Consider the following 17613-nt stretch of genomic DNA (forward strand, 5'->3'; position numbering starts at 1 on the left):
ATATATATATATATATATATATATATATATATATATAAAAAATGCAAGAATTTGATCAGATTGTAACAGAAGTCAATGATCCAGAATGTCATGATACTAATACTACTAATACACTCCCAATGTGTCCATACATCCAGAACTAAAGTAAAATTAATGATACTGGACAGATATATTCTGTCTCTAGGACAGGGGTGTCCAAACCTTTTTTTGTTGGGGGCCAGAAATAGAAATATATTCGAAGTCACGGGCCACAGACTCTGTAATAAAACAAATAATGAAATATACCACTTTAAATAATACTTTATTTAAATAATACATTATTATATTTTAATTTACACACCCTTTTACTTGACTTACTATCCTTATTTATTGTTGACAGTGTTGCGTAAACTAAGATTTTTCAAATTGATGATTTCATGAAGTCTCGTAATTTTAAACTCCTTAATTACGGCAGCTTTTGGACTCTTGTCGTTTTTCTGGTCTACAACTGAACAGTATCACCCCTTTTAGAGTCTTTGCCCCGTTTTTCTGCGATAGAAATGTGCACTCTCTCCGCTTTTAGACTCTTTGGCCGTTCCCAACACCTAGCGTTCAAACGTTGAATCTCACATTATAAAAACCTGCTTAACAGCGGGCCAACTTTCATTCTATTTCTAAAATGCCTCGCGGGCCTCTCCAAAAATGGAAACGGGCCGCAAATGGCCCGCGGGCCGTAGTTTGGACACCCCTGCTGGAGTAGATTTATAATGGAAAATGAGAACAGTGTGATTTTTTTTCCTTTAGCTAAAAACAGCAAAAAAAGTGCTGATGTGAGAAATGGTGGGTGGTATGGCACCATATTTCAGGATATAATATCGTTCACGATATTCAAAGAAGTTGGCGATATTATCGCGTACGATACGATATGGCCCAGCCCTAGACTGGACTTTATTGGCAACTGCATCATTCCAAATATGAAAGTTGCGAGGATAGTTAGCAACTATGCTATTGGGAAATGCACCCCAGGCTGGTGAAGGTGGTGTACTGATCTGGCACATTTATAGGTCAACCTCAGCTGTGATAAGTTTTGCCTTTAAAATAACTTTTAAGCGATATAGTTCTATTTAAAAAAAAAAAAAAGTATGTTTTTGTTTCCTTTTGACTCCTCAGGAAAGTATTTATTATTTTAGTAATTATTTAGACGTGGGCTCTATCAGAAAAGTAAACAGAGTAAAAGTGGAAGTACTAAGTATTTTACTTTTTTTCTACTTGAATAGTTCAAGTGATGTATTGTAGTACTTTTAAGTACTTAAATTAAAAGCACAGTCCTGTGTTATGTAGTTTTTAACAGAAAGCAGTGGAAAGTTCTCAGAGTGAAAATCAAAAACAAAGGAGTAGTGAGGTCTTCTTATACGATCAGCTCAATCCCTTGATTCATTCAATGATGAGGACCTTCTTTAAACTTGGTGACAGTGCAGAGCATCTACTAAAATGCATTGTAGTGAAAGTATTATACCCATGGAAAATATGTAGTGAAGTAAAAGTAGAATCAGGGGAAAGTAGATATAGATTAGTGAGTTTTAGGCAGAGGTGGAAAATAATAAATTACATTTACTCAAGTTACTGTAATTAAGTAGATTTTATGAGTAATTTGTAATATTTAAAGTAGTTTTTACAATAGGTAATTTTACTTTTACTCAAGTACGTTTTGACACAAGTAATTTACTTTGCTACATTGGAAAACTCCCAACTGAGTAAAAAAAAAAATGCTGGGGAAAAAAAAAACAATTGTCTGAATTAAAGTAAAAAATTGGCACGGATGCTTGTGCGTGAAATAACGAGGCAGTAACGTCCTCAGGCAATACAAAATGTGCTCCGCCGGACAGAGCTGTCAGCTTCCACATAAAACCTGAGCAAGCATGTGGTGTAAGTACTTTTATCATTAAACAATCTGCCATAATGTTAAAAAAAAAAAAACATGTAAATAGCAGTTAAAGTACAGCAATGGCAAGTTTAAAAATAATAATAAACTGTAATACTATAAAAAATACAGTTTATAGTCACATATATTACCATAACTTTTTAACAGTAAAGAAAAAAAATGGATCATAGAAACCTATGCCACTTGTTTTATGGGGTGGTCTGAACAAATACTGCCTGAAAGGTCCAAAATATTATGTGGAATAATAGTTAATTAAAAACTATTTAATTTATGATTTATTTTTACATCAAATAATTAAAAGTAACTATGTAACTTTTACTCAAAGTACATTTTAAATTGAGTACTTTTTTACTTTTACTCGAGTAGATTTTTAGATGGGTACTTTTACTTGAGTATATTTTTAGCAAAGTAATGGTACTTTTACTTAATTACAATTTTCAGTACTTTTTCCACTGAAGAATGCAGCTAAGCTGTGAAGTAATTATAATGTATCCCTCCTAACCCTTAGTTACCCACAGTTCTCTGCACACATACTTTGAGGTAGAACAAAAAGAGACAGTACAGTAAAAATCAAGCATCCAAGTGTCACTGAGGTAAGGAGTCTTCTTAGGACAGTCCTGCTTAGGGTGGGTCCTATCTCATCTGCAGCTTACTCTGTGGAGTGCAGATATGAATGTGTGCAAACAGCTTGTCTAGTCCCTGTAGAGAAGCACTGTCAATAAAATAGGACTGAAGTGGTTTACTTTTAAACACTAGAAAATCTTTAAAAAAAAAGGAATATTATTGACAAATTACAGTTAAGTTTCAGTAGAACCTCATATATTATATAGATGAATTACACACAGAGTGATTTATTTAAAGTGTTTATTTCTTTTATCATTGATTGTTGCCTACATCCAATGAAAACCCAAAAATCAGTCTCAGAAATGTGAAATATTACATAGGACCAAATAGTACTTTTGGCAGTGTGGGCAGTGTGCTAATTCTAATTCCTGCTGGAAAATGAAATCTGAAATATGCATCTCCATATAAGTTATCAGTAGCAGAGGGAAGCATGAAGTGCTGTAAGATTCTGTGGGAAAACAAAACTGCACTGCCTTTAGACTTGATAATAAAACACAGTGGATCAACACCAGCAGATGACATGTCTCTCCAAACCATCACTGATCATCAGTAAATTTTACATTTCATTTTTAAATCGAGGGAGCAGAGTCTGGAGGAAGAGTGGAGAGACACACAGTCCAAACTGCTCGAGGTCTAGTGTGAAGTTTCCACCAATCAGTGATGGTTTTGGAGTCGTGTCATCTGCTGGTGTTGATCCACTGTGTTTTATTATCAAGAATAAAGTCAGTGCAGTTTTGTTTTCCTGCAAAATCTTACAGCCCCCACACACTTCACCATATATGGCAAAAAAAGGATTTTGGCCATCTCTTGTTTTGTTTCTCAGTCAGAAACAGAAAGCTGAGGAAGCAACAGACATTAACACACTGGACAGCAGAAGAATGTAGCCTGGTCTGATTAATTTGGAATACATTGATCAGTTTGATTTTATTTTTCCACTTTTATATGTATAGAACATTACCACATTCAGATTTGCCTTTCCTAAAAAAAAAAAAAAAAAAAAAAAGAAAATTGTCACACACACACACACACACACACACACACACACACACACACACACACACACACACACACACACACACACACACACACACACACACACACACACACACACACACACACACACACACACACACACACACACACACACACACACACACACACACACACACACACACACACACACACACTCTGTGTAAGTGATACAGTATTAAATACCAAAATTATGAGATGGTGGTTAAAATGGCAAAAAAGAAAAACTGAAAGAAAATGTATACAACATAACTAGTTTTATAGACCATTTCTAAGCTGTTTTTATTAATAATTTTATTACCTAGACATAACGACACCACAAGTTACCTTTCATTACAAGAGGAGGATTGGTTTCTTCTGTGTATTGACATCAATCGATTCAATATAATTGGTCAGATTAAAATTGCAACAATATTTCATGATCAATCAAATGAATAAAATCATATGAATAAAAATCATAGGAATAAAATATGTAACAAGTCTGACTACTCATGATTAAGGGGAGGGTAGTGAGTAAGTTATGAAATTTAATCCACATTTTAGCATAAATGAAAAGTAATTTAGTTGTGTTCTAAAAGGACAGTAGTGATGCTGTTTACATCTAATATTAACACAATTCAATACATTTCGACCCATTTAAAACAAAACAAAAAACACACAACAGGTAATTACTTGTGTAAATATTAATTTATTTTACAAAAAAATATTTAAAACATTTGTTTCTCTAGTTTAGCCTCAGTGAGTCATATTCACTTTCACTTTGTTGCACAGGTACTCCATCAGATCCTAAAACACAAACATGCACTTTAATGCTTTATATAAAACAAGGGAACATTTCATTTAGAAACAATTACACATTACTGACCTTAATCCTGCGCATTTGGCTTAACGCCAGATCATCCAGAAGTTCAAGTTCAACCTGATCCTTATTCTCCTCAGACAGAAGCAGAGTCTAGAACAAGAAAAGAACCAAAAAGAGTGGATTCTTAAATCCCTGATAAATCCAGTTACTGCAGAACATCAGAGACATGTAGTAATCCAAATCAGTGCATTTACATGAACCTGGGTAAATCACATAATAGGAAATTAAGAGTTAATAAATTTTGCTTTGCAACCAGCCAATAAACTCACAGAATAAGAAGCAACAAACCCAAACTTCATATTGTGACTCGATGTGCTGAAAAATTAAGATTATTTAAATCTTTCAATTCAATTCTTTATCCTTTGGTTAAACAAGACTTTGGGCCCCATTTTAATTGATCTGTAGGCAGGCGTTCATCCACACAATGCAGCTCGTTTTAGAGCGCGTGTCTTCACTATCGTAACAGCAGGAAAAGTATGCCTTGCAATGCTCAAAATGCACAAAAGCCATGTACTAATTCTCTTAAATATGGACGTAACGTGAAATAAACCAATAACTTGTGTCACTTGCCATTCGCTTTAAGAGCCAGGTGTGCTCTGACTAACATTTGCTTTTCCTGTAAATTAACTGCTAGCAATCCGTCATTTTAGTTTGTATTCGGTTTATTGTTGATGTAAAAAGTAAAACCAAGTTGTGGCATTAATTAGTGTGAGCCCTGGTACCAGTATTTCCAAACTGATTATTGAAGATTTTTTTTGGCCAGCAAGCATTGTTTGAATGGAAAAAAAAAAAAAAAAAAAAAAAAAAAAAAAAAAAAAATGTAAATCTACCAACAATGAAATGTACTTACTACTATAGCCAATCAAAAACAGCACAAAAAGTGTCACTTAAGCCAGGGATTAAACCCTGCTCTTATCACACTACCACAGTCTGTTTCTCAGATTTCTTAGAAAAAAAAATAGATTAATGAATTAAAATTAAATTTAGCTCTCTTAATCTGATTTTATACCATACTCTAATAAGAAATTGAAGTATGCCATTTGCTTGACTAGTTGAAATACCAGGGGTAGCTTGCCATCAGCTGCCAGAGACCTGAGAGAGCACAACTGGCCTTGCTCTCTCCCCATATCACTCATATGGTGATGTGGATCAGCACAAGGCTGCATCTGTGAGCTGATGTATCAGAACCGAGTCGCTGCGCTTTTCATCCGAGTGCGCTGTGTAATGCTGCATCATCAGCAGCAGTTCAAAAAGAGGCGGAGTCTGACTTCACATGTATCAGAGGAGGCATGTGCTAGTGGCACTAGTGATAGGGTATATACAGAGTAGCAGCTGAATGGGTTGTACCACTGGCCAGATACACTGGGAGAAAAATGATGGATAGAAAACTCTCTGCAGAGGCTGTACTTACCTCTCCCAGAGACGTGGTGATTAAAGCTGTAGCGCTGGTGGAGAGATCTTCACTCAGGGATCGACTTATTGTTCTGCAATAAACAGAAAAAAAAAATCTGAACCAACCTAACACTACAGTACACATCTACTGATTTACTTATAGAAATATCTAATAACCAGCCACATACACACACCTGGCTTTCAAACCAGACACAAGTGCTTGATCACTGACTTTGACCACTCGGCTATTGGTCCTCATGGAGCTGATTGTTGAGGCACATCTGTCAAAAAAAACAAACAAAAAAAAAGCAGATCAGACAAATGCCATCCATCTAAGATTGAAGATTTTTAAATACCAATCATAATACCATAACCAGGGCTCTCAAGTTTTGAAGTTTGGTGGGCGTGAGATTGGGAGGGGGGGTGCGCGCAGTTTTTCAACGTTTTTTTCCTCAGTTTTTCTTACTATGTCTGCCTAACAACAGAGCAATCTATATTCTGATTGGACTTGCTGATCCCCTAAACCTGATTCAAAGGATTGTCTCCCAAAAATGATGACTGACTGCACTGTTATTTTTTTAAGCGAATTTATAAATCAGATTGGATTCAGTTCAGAAGATTAACAAAAATATTTTTGGGAAAAATTAGCCTGTAAATTAATAAGTGTATAAATAAGTTTAGTACACACATGTACGCACGCACGCTTGAAAGTGGACTGCACATTTCACAGAGAACCTAACCTTAACAAAACTACAGGTTAAAAAAAATAAAACCTAAATAAATTAATACATTTCAACAAATAAAGTAGGCTCCAGATTACCTGAGACTTCCAGTGCTGTTACTGGGCTTCATTTTCCTCGTCTTTGTTTGCCTCTGTGAACAATAGATAAGTCAGATGTGATTCTACATTAGAATTAATAAGATCTGATGAAGACCTGAGGGTACCTTGGTGGCATCTTCTGTCTTGTTCTGATTGGTGGATTTCTGCTGCGCTGCAGTGGTGCTGGACTTTCCTGGGAGAAAAAAAAAAACAGGAAAATACAACAGCAGCAGCAGCAGCAGCAGATTAACTAGATTAACTGATTAATGTTCATTCTTAATATACTCATCATACATACAAACCAAGCACAAGATGTGACTACAGTGGATTTCTACATATATGTATTTATGTGTATCATTTATATATTTTTATCTTTTTGTAACTTTACACACCTGCTGCTGGATGTCAAGAATTTCCCCTCGGGGATCAATAAAGTATCTATCTATCTATCTATCTATCTATCTATCTATCTATCTATCTATCAAAAATCATATGGATGAGACATTGCTTTTAAAGGGGATGTGACTCATCAACATGGGCTCTTTTGGATTAAACAGATTTAAATTGTCCTTGAGATAAAACTAGCTCCTCTAAAAAGTGTACATTTGCTTCTAGAGGTCCGTTTCAATCATTTTAACAATTAAAATGAGTTAATGAAATGTTTTAGATTTCTAGATTTATAGTCATCTGCACAGTAAGGAACCAGGTTTCCTTGTACAATGAAATACTTCTTAAAATACATGTTGATATTCTTGTGTCATGCATGTCATAACATGATTTTAACCTTTAAATATTTACAGTCATGTTGTATTTACAGTCATTCATGTCCCATGACTTTTGGCATGTCTGTAGGAAAGTATGAAAATCTAAAAAACAAAGTTTAGTTGTAGAAACCAAACATAAGAAAGCAGAAATTATCTTGGACCAGCTTGACCTTGGGCTTAAAAAGGGGAAACTCCACCAATTCCTTATAATTTCTAGAGAAAAGTAGTCAGTCAGAATTGTTTACAGCATGGTGGCTGATCAGCAGAACAAAACATCTGAAACTTGATGCCTCTAAAAATATAATTATTTTTTCTCAGCATGACATTGAATCAACTACTTATGTATATAGAGGCTATTCCACCTAATGGGTGCCATTTGCTTGTTGTAACTATTCCAGATTAAACTTATTCTTTTTTTATCTGAATCTAACACATATTTAACTATTCAAAATATATACTGATCAGACTTAAACGGCTTTACTTTAACTTTATTTTTACAATGTTTTTCTAAACCAAAGACTTACATTTATCTCAATTCTGCTACCAAACAGAATCTCAAGAAAGTCTTTATTTCAAAGACATATGAATGAGTTTATGTTCAAATAATTAAATATTTATAACAAAAAATATATATATATATATATATATATATATATATATATATATATATATATATATATATATATATATATATATATATATATATATATATATATATATATATATATGCATGCACATTGTATTTTTCTAAAATATGCGAAGCTAAACCTGAAAATGATCAAACAAATGGATAAAAGATGAACCAAACAGAATAATAATAATAATAATAATAATAATAATAATAATAATAATAATAATAATAATAATAATAATAATAATAATAATAATAATAATATAACCAGGGGACAATACTCATTCCTGTTACTGGTACTCACTTCTGCTACTTTTTATGTTAGGAGTAACAGGACTGAAAATAACATGAATGAGTGAAAAACCCAGGGACATCTAAAACTTAAATATTATGGAATAATTATGAAAATAAATACATTTTTAAAGCATAGATGAGAGTTGGAGTCAAACAATGCAAAAATTACATCTATGAAGGATTTTAATAAATTATATTTCCTGGTAAAGTTGATGGTTAGACAGGTGGGGACAGGTAACAAATATTTTTTTTTTCAGTGTTTTAAGTCGTTTTTATTAACGCTTTAATTACATATTTTACGTTTGCAATTAGGTACAAGACACTATGCTTAATAATAAAATGTATTTTAAAGTCATTTATGTGCACATTTATACATGTAATTTCCTGGGGACAGAAATGGCACAGATTCACCAAAAAATGCAAAATAGAGTTGAAATATGTATATTATACTATAAAGAGTTTTGTAAAGTGTTTTTTTTTACAAAACTTAATTCCTATCACTATTTAACACCATTGTCAAGAAATATGTAAAATGTTCTATAAAATTATCAATTTTACACAAACCTCTACTTTAAATGATCATTCTAAAATCAGTGTATTTAGTAAGTCTGCTGTAGTAATATCAAACTGTAGCTCTGTAAATCACCTAAATCAGGGGTGTCCAAACTTTTTTTGTTGGGGGCCAGAAGGAGAAATATATTTGAAGTCACGGGCCACAGACTCTGTGATAAAACAAATGAAATAAACCACTTTAAATAATACATTTTCCTGATTATTTCATTTATACACCATTTTACTTGACTTACTTTCTTTATCTGTGACAGTGTTGTGTAAACTAAGATTTTTCAAATTGATGTTTAATTTCATGATGTCTCTTAATATTAAACTCCTTAATTACGGCAACTTTTAGACTCTTTGGCCCGTTTTTCTGCGATAGAAATGTGCACTCTCTCCGCTTTTAGACTCTTTGGCCTGTTTTTCTGTGCTAGAAATGCGCACTCTCTCCACTTTTAGATTCTTTGGTCCGTTTCTGACACCTAGCGTTCAAACTTTGAATCTCACATTATAAAAACCTGCTTAACAGCGGGCCAACTTTCATTCTATTTCTAAAATACCTCGCGGGTCACTCCAAAAAAGGAAACGGGCCACAAATGGCCCGCGGGACGTAGTTTGGACACCCCTGACCTAGATATATTCGTCTTGATGTACTCAATTGTAAACTATTTTTTTGTAAGAATTGTGTTCAGTTTTAGTCAAATGTTTCATTTGTTTATTACCTGACAGCTCTGCTCACCTTTTTTACTGGGCTTCCTGCTTAGTGGCTTGCTGATCTCTGGAGACGCGGCCTGCAGAAATAAAACAGGTCAGTAAACAACTACACAACTGGGCCAAAGTTTTACCAGTATTTAGAATAAAAGAAAAGACTCACTGTGATCGCCATTGTGACTTCTCCAACCGAAGTTTCCTGGGCTGAAACACATTACTGATTACTGTTATTTTCTGAATCTTTAAAAACACAGGAGAAGCAGAAGGAGGACGGGGAACATACCCTTCATTATATCTTTAATCAGTGTGGTGTGGAGGGACTGCGGAAGCTTCATCATTTCGATCTTGTAAGCTCGGTCCACAGTAGCCAGCAGTTTGTCCAGCTTGGCCTCCATTTCGTTGATCCGTTCATGTGCTGTTTGGAGAGAAAAGAGAGGAAGAAAAAAAAAAAAAAAGGTTAAGCACCCCAATGAATAAAAAAACAATTAAGATTAAAGTATACTAAGCATTATTAAAACTATAGTGCACTAAAGTGTTCTTGTAGCCACATTACTAAGCAGAATATATAAAATATAAAATAATATTTTTTTGTACGTATTATACTTTAATTGTATAAAATAGAATTAGTACAATAAAAAAATTAAAAACAAAAGTTTTACTTAAATTGTGCCAAGTGTACTTAACTGTATTAAAATGGAACAATTTTACATATAATTATGTAACATTTAAACATACTACTTTATGCATGTACAAAAATGTACTAAAGTATATTTGGAAATAAGTATTTTTAGAAGTATATTGAATTACATTAAACTAAAAATGTAATTTTTATAGTGTTTTTTTAAATACACTATATTGTACTTTTAAAAAAAGTATGATCAAAGTTTACTTTCAAACATTTGATGAAAGCATAATAATATTAATGCATTTTTAATATATTTTAGGTAAGTACATAAAAGTAAATTTCTCAAAAATGTTATATATATATATATATATATATATATATATACATACATACACATATCAAAGGATTAAAAAAAAAATAGAATGTAAGCTTGCATTTAATTTAATCAATATTTCAAAATTATTACAATATTTGAACACCTCCAAATTAAATAATTGAAAAAAAAAAAAAGTTAATTTCAGTAATTCAGTTCAAAATGTAAGTCATTATATAGATGTATTACACACGGAGTGATCTATTTTTAGCATGTATTTCTTTTATTGTTGATGATTATGGCTTATAGCCAATAAAAACCCAAAAATCAGCATCTCAGAAACTTTTAAATATTAAGTTGTTATCAGCAGAGGGAAGCATGAAGTGCTGTAAGATTTTGTGAGAAAACAAAACTGCACTGACTTTAGACTTGATAATAAAACACAGTGGATCAACACCAGCAGATTAATTGATTTAACTCCTTAACAGGTCAGGATTTTTGCCAATTGTCTGCCTCACATTACACCACAAAATCTTGATTTTTTTTTGTTTAAGTATTACTTAAAAAAACTTTAATGTTTGATAAGGAACATTACTGAAAATCATAATTGTAATAGTAAAAGAAAATATTTATATATATATAAAAAAAATATTTAAGTAAATCTGCTAAATGTCAAAAAAAAGTATAAAATCCTAAAAATGTCTCTTCCCTAAACTTAATTTTTTCATTAATGTAAATAAGTTATTTTACTGCAGAAAAAATGGTTTTGTATTACCTACAAGGCATGTTAGGGGTTAAAACATACTGCTTAAAAATAAATTTTATGGAAATACATAAAGTTTTTTATACTTAATGAGTATTTTCATGATAATAAATTGAACATGTACTTTTAGTATTCTTTTCCTAATGTACACATACTTTTAAAGCTCTTAAGTACACTTCCTTTTCTAGAAGTGAAGGTTTGGAGCACACCTTCTTTCTCAAACTGCTGGATGAAGAGCTCCTTCCTCTTCCTCAGTTTATCCACTCCATGCTGGCCTTCCAGAGTGTCAGACACGTTACTGCCTTTACGAGCTTTCCGCGCTGCCATGCTGTTAAATCCCCACCACCAACACTATCACTACTACCAACAGCACTACTATCAACAGCACTATTAACTTTTCACTACTGCTGCTGCTGCTGGAGGATCAGCTGATCTCGCTTGTGAACTAATTAGCCTCCTTTAATAGGCAGCACCTGATGAACCCGTTTTCTACCTGAAATATCTTCTCCTTTCCAACTGTTAACATTTAACCATGACTTTTGACATTTTATAGATTTAAATAATTTAAAATAATTATATTTGAGTTAAATAAGTTAAGTATATATATATATATATATATATATATATATATATATATATATATATATATATATATATATATATATATATATATATATATCAGTTAATCAGTTAAAACAGAGAATCTCTAATAGAGGGGAGAAGACCCACTTAAAAATAGGTTTATGGTTTGTTAGACCTCCAGAGGGCGCTCCAGAGACAGTCTAAAATGAATGAGTTCTTATGGGGCATTTGAGTAAAATTTGAGTTTACACGTTTGATCATTTGTATACTAATATTGTTTTTATTCACTCAAACACAGAGCAATATTAATTGTTTCTTATATGCTAAAAAAATAAATAATAATTAACTATGGAAGTAAAACAGTGTCACCAGACTTTGAAATTTAAAAGCACTTGAATTTTTAGCACTGAATTATTTTACATTGAATTATTGCATGTGATTTTTTTGCCTCTGAATTAAACACTTTAATTTTTCAGTATATCATTTTCACTTATTTTATTTTAATGTAAAAAAATTCAAAAGCAAAAATTCAAGTTTTAAAAATTCAATTAAAATAAATTCAGGTTGCTCAAATTCGACCTGTCAAATTCGACTGCTAAAATACAACGCTCAAAATTCGCTGTCAACATCCGGGACACACAGGATGAGCAATCGATTCAGTCTTCAATCGAGCCAACAACCAGCCAATCACATCACGCTCCGAAGATCACGTGACAGGTAGCGCCTCACGGCTCAGAGCCGCTCAACGCGAGTCACAGCCCCCTCCGCTGCTCCTCTGGAGTAGGTGAGTGTAAAACAGCTGAAAACAGGGCATTTACCTCACCACTGTGGCCATGTAATATCACTTAAACGGTGTAGAAATCCTCACTTTAACCACGGTTTGCTCTGTGGTTTGTAAACATATTAAATTAAGATAGATATCCACATATACCTTGTTAAACTAACTAACTAAATAAATAAAGCTCCTCTGTTCATTTCAGAAAGAGCTTCAAACACGAACACTAGATCAATTATTTATAAATACAGCCAGACTGTGTGGAAGATAATTACTACTGTAGAATCTGAGATAGTAACTTAGTTAGCTAAATTATAGCTACCTATCTTGCTAGTTAGCTGTGGGACTGTGTGATTATAGACAAGATACTACTTAGTTAGCTGTTTGTTTAGCAATACCTTATTTACACTTTGCTGCAAAGTATTTTGCTTAGTGTAATGGCCACTGTCTAAATAAATATATTGAGCTATATTACACTTACTGTACCCCTCTCAGGCTGGTCCTCTCATTAAATAAAGGAGATTTATTACAGTTACTATATACCTCTCAGGCTGGTAACTAGGTCTAGATGTATGTGTGGGCATTATCTAATTTGTAATCAGTGCAATATTTATTAGTGATGTCTTTTATACATTTTTATTTATATTTAGGTCATGTTAATAAATGAGAATCAAATATTGCAACCCATGAGAGAGTATTATTAGTAATATTTATTAAATGTTTTATGTTAATAATAATTATCACATTTTGTAAATGCTGTCGCTAAAAGTGAATCTGATGTTTTTATTTAAGGTTGAAAAGAAGATGGAGAAGTTTCAGCTTGCAGCTATGGAGAGTTCACCACGAAAAGAACGAAGTCAAAGAATACAAAGATCTGTCCATATTCTGAAGTCACCACTTGAAGATTTTATGCAGAATTATTTGGATTATGAATAGGAACCACATTATTTGCAACAGCTTGTATTATTTATACAAACAAGATGAACATGATATGATGTGCCAGAATATAGGGAGGCTGCCTAAAACATACAAAAAAAAAATACAGAACACATGTAAACAACTAAAGAAAAACAGAACATGGCACATGTAAATAAATCAAATAAACACAGCACAGACTGCATGAAATTGGTTTTCTTTATTTGTTCTTTAAAAGTTTGGAGAAAGGAAACCTGTGGAATACAAAAGAAACTTGAAAAATTACTGCATTTGATACATGGATATAATTAAACATTTTAAGAACATTACCTACCTTTTATTATCCTTTCTTTTTCTGCGAGAAAATATCCTGTTTAAGAAAATGAAGACAAGAAATATGACTGTGTTAAACTTGGTGTTGTTTGGATTCAGTATTTACTTCATTTATATTTATATAAAACATTTTTGCAATTATTATTGCATTGGTTTTGGCACAAACCAATTACTAATGCATCTCAGAAAATCTGAAGATCATGAGAATATCATAATATACATTACACTACATGTAAAGTGACATATTCCAAATCATTTGTACCTGGCTAAAAGTTCATTAAACCAGAATTACTGTCCTAACCTTAACCCAGTTTACTAGAATATGTAGTTTAAACTTAAAATAAAAAAGAATTAAATGTGTCGCTTTAAACATAAGGTGACCGTTTACTGAACGATATTAAACACAAATATATATTTTTCACTTTTGAGATGCACTAGTAAACAGGACTAATCATGCTGTATTTTAATTACACAAGCATTTTAGGACTATTATTTACTGTTGATATCCTCAGTAAAAGCCTGAGTTGAATTGTTAACAAATGTATAAAATATATATATTAAATATAAACATTAAAATTAATATCATAAAATAAATAATGGTCATATCTTAAATTATCTCTGTTAAATTAGTTAGTAAAGAGACAAAAAGCAATTCTAATAAATCTCCTTTATTTAATGAGAGGACCAGCCTGAGAGGGGTACAGTAAGTGTAATATAGCTCAATATATTTATTTAGACAGTGGCCAGTACACTAAGCAACATACTTTGCAGCAAAGTGTAAATAAGGTATTGCTACACAAACAGCTAACTAGGTATTATCTTGTCTATAATCACACAGTCCCACAGCTAACTAGCAAGATAGGTAGCTATAATTTAGCTAACTAAGTTACTATCTCAGATTCTACAGTAGTAATTATCTTCCACACAGTCTGGCTGTATTTATAAATAATTGATCTAGTGTTCGTGTTTGAAGCTCTTTCTGAAATGAACAGAGGAGCTTTATTTATTTAGTTAGTTAGTTTAACAAGGTATATGTGGATATCTATCTTAATTTAATATGTTTACAAACCACAGAGCAAACCGTGGTTAAAGTGAGGATTTCTACACCGTTTAAGTGATATTACATGGCCACAGTGGTGAGGTACATGCCCTGTTTTCAGCTGTTTTACACTCACCTACTGGAGAGGAGCAGCGGAGGGGGCTGTGACTCGCGTTGAGCGGCTCTGAGCCGTGAGGCGCTACCTGTCACGTGATCTTCGGAGCGTGATGTGATTGGCTGGTTGTTGGCACGATTGAAGACTGAATCGATTGCTCATCCTGTGTGTCCCGGATGTTGACAGCGAATTTTGAGCGTTGTATTTTAGCAGTCGAATTTGAGCAACCTGAATTTATTTTAATTGAATTTTTTAAACTTGAATTTTTACTTTTGAATTTTTTTTTTACATTAAAATAAAATAAGTGAAAATGATATACTGAAAAATTAAAGTGTTTAATTCAGAGGCAAAAAAAATCACATGCAATAATTCAATGTAAAATAATTCAGTGCTAAAAATTCAAGTGCTTTTAAATTTCAAAGTCTGGTGACACTGTTTTACTTCCATAATTAACATCCATCATAAAATATAAATATATATATATATATATATGCTATTTTATATATGTATATATATATATATATATATATATATATATATATATATATATATATATGCAGTGTGTAAGACTGGTGGAGGAGAACATGATGCCAAGATGCATGAAAACTGTGTTTAAAAAACAGGGTTATTCCACCAAATATTGATTTCTGATCTCTTAAAACTTTATGAATATGAACTTGTTTTCTTTGCATTATTTGAGGTCTGAAAGCTCTGTGTCTTTTTTGTTATTTTAGCCATTTATCATTTTCTGCTAATGAAAGCTCTAAATGACAATATATGTTTTTGGGAATTTAGGGGAGTGGTCGTTTACTTTTTTCAGAGCTGTATTATTTATGTCCTGTTTTATGTGGCTTAATGCAGTTGTAATTGTTGTCCACCAGCTGGCGCAAATACAATGATATTTCTTTATTTTCTTGATCTTAATTCTGTTACCAGTGTAAATACATCTAATCTGCTAGTTTACAATACAGATATTGTTAAAGATATACAAAAATATATAAATAAATAATTACAAATAAATTAAAATAATAAAAAGAACTTCAATAATGTACACTTATATTGTGGTAATTTCTGCCTCTGCAGCGCCCTCTCTGGTTCAGGTGTGCTATTATAGGCGTGGATGATGTGTCCCTGTACTTTGGTACGCAGACACCAATATCACAATATGCAGATCAGTTTATCAATAGTACCGTCCCCCTGCTGACATCGTCCAACCATCTGAGTCTCACTGCTATCAGAGGCACACTGATGCTGCAGCAGCTCAGCCAATCAGCTCTCTCTTTCCTGCCCCACCTCTAAACCCATACATCACCCAGAATTTTAGCATTTGTCAAATTTGAGCTGAGGGTGGAGTCAGCAAAAATCAGAAGGTTTAGTTTCTCCCTTAAAAGTAATATTTAATTGAATATATTCAGTTGACCACAGCTCAATGCATACTGTATGCATATTATACATAATAATAATAATAATAATAATAATAATAATAATAATAATAATAATAATAATAATAATAAATATAGCCGCAAGCGGCAATCATCGGGTTCAAGCACCAACTTGCACAATGGTGCCTACTGGAGCATTGAATGGTGATGTGTAAGAAGGTCTAATATGATTGGAGATGCCCTGTCACATTTAGAAATTATCAAGTTTTTCACCTGTTATTAATGTTGAGCAGAGGCCTTTCAACCTGATCAGTGCTTAAATTCACATGTAAATCTAGTGAACTTTGTAGGATATTCATTAAGTGAGTTAGAACTAGTCAAAAGGTGTCTACATGTTATTGGTATTGATCAGGTGGCTTCAACCAGAATGTTCACAAAGTGGTATTCAGATTGACCTTTGAACCTTTGCAGAACAAGCTGAAATGTTTGACCAAACAAGTTTAAATTAACACAAAGGAGTGAATGTTCTGATATGACATGTAATTACGAAGTTATTATAAATCTAGTTCTGAATTAAATGGCGCTTCATCAAGCACCAACTAGCACAATGGTGCCTACTAGAGCATAGGATGGTGATGTGTAAGAAGGTCTAACACAATTGGAGACATTCTGTCACATTTAAAATGATCAAAAGTCTTTCACCTGTTATTAATGTTGAGAAGAGGCACAAAGGAGTGAATGTTCTGATATGACATGTAATGTCAAGTTATTCTTAATCTAGTTCTGTATTAAATGGCGCTTCATCAGAGTGATATTGTACAGAGGTCTTCAACATTGTGAGATTACAGCAAATACTGCAGAGTTACAGCAATTTAGGTTAGAAATTCCAAGGACGCACAGATTGCTTGATGCCTGGAGAGTATTGTATGTGAAATTTTCACAAATGTTTTTAATGAACATATACCTAGAGACTCTACAGTGTGCAGCAAGACTGAAATGGAGGTGATAGGCCAAATATCCAGAGAGTAGTTTCAATATAGCTATTTTCAAACAATTAGCAATTATGAATGAACAAAGCACTTTTTAAACATAGTTGTATTGAGAAATTTGTCAGAGCCACTGTACTAAATATGGCAAAAACAATTAGATGTCAAAATAGTACAGCATG

The 17613-nt window shown here is 32.7% G+C and overlaps 1 protein-coding gene and 1 long non-coding RNA gene across 2 annotated transcripts; one reads left to right on the forward strand and one right to left on the reverse strand.

The window, feature by feature from the left end:
- Positions 1 to 4242: 4242 nt before the first annotated feature.
- cdca9 (cell division cycle associated 9) lies at positions 4243 to 11740 on the reverse strand. Its single transcript, XM_007230387.3, has 10 exons — positions 11514 to 11740; positions 9887 to 10018; positions 9767 to 9807; positions 9632 to 9683; positions 6774 to 6841; positions 6649 to 6701; positions 6023 to 6109; positions 5848 to 5920; positions 4440 to 4526; positions 4243 to 4360 (listed from the first exon to the last, which is right to left on the reverse strand). Exons 1-10 carry the CDS (start codon positions 11629 to 11631, stop codon positions 4310 to 4312), a joined length of 762 nt encoding a protein of 253 aa, XP_007230449.2. The 5' UTR covers positions 11632 to 11740; the 3' UTR covers positions 4243 to 4309.
- A 250-nt stretch (positions 11741 to 11990) lies between these two features.
- On the forward strand, positions 11991 to 13905 carry LOC111195509 (uncharacterized). The gene is made up of 2 exons (XR_007429234.1): positions 11991 to 12670; positions 13454 to 13905. It is a non-coding gene; the product is annotated as an uncharacterized LOC111195509 (long non-coding RNA).
- The last annotated feature ends 3708 nt before the right edge of the window (positions 13906 to 17613 follow it).

This window comes from Astyanax mexicanus, chromosome 23 (assembly GCF_023375975.1).
Source record: "Astyanax mexicanus isolate ESR-SI-001 chromosome 23, AstMex3_surface, whole genome shotgun sequence".
Classification (NCBI taxonomy): Eukaryota; Metazoa; Chordata; class Actinopteri; order Characiformes; family Acestrorhamphidae; genus Astyanax; species Astyanax mexicanus.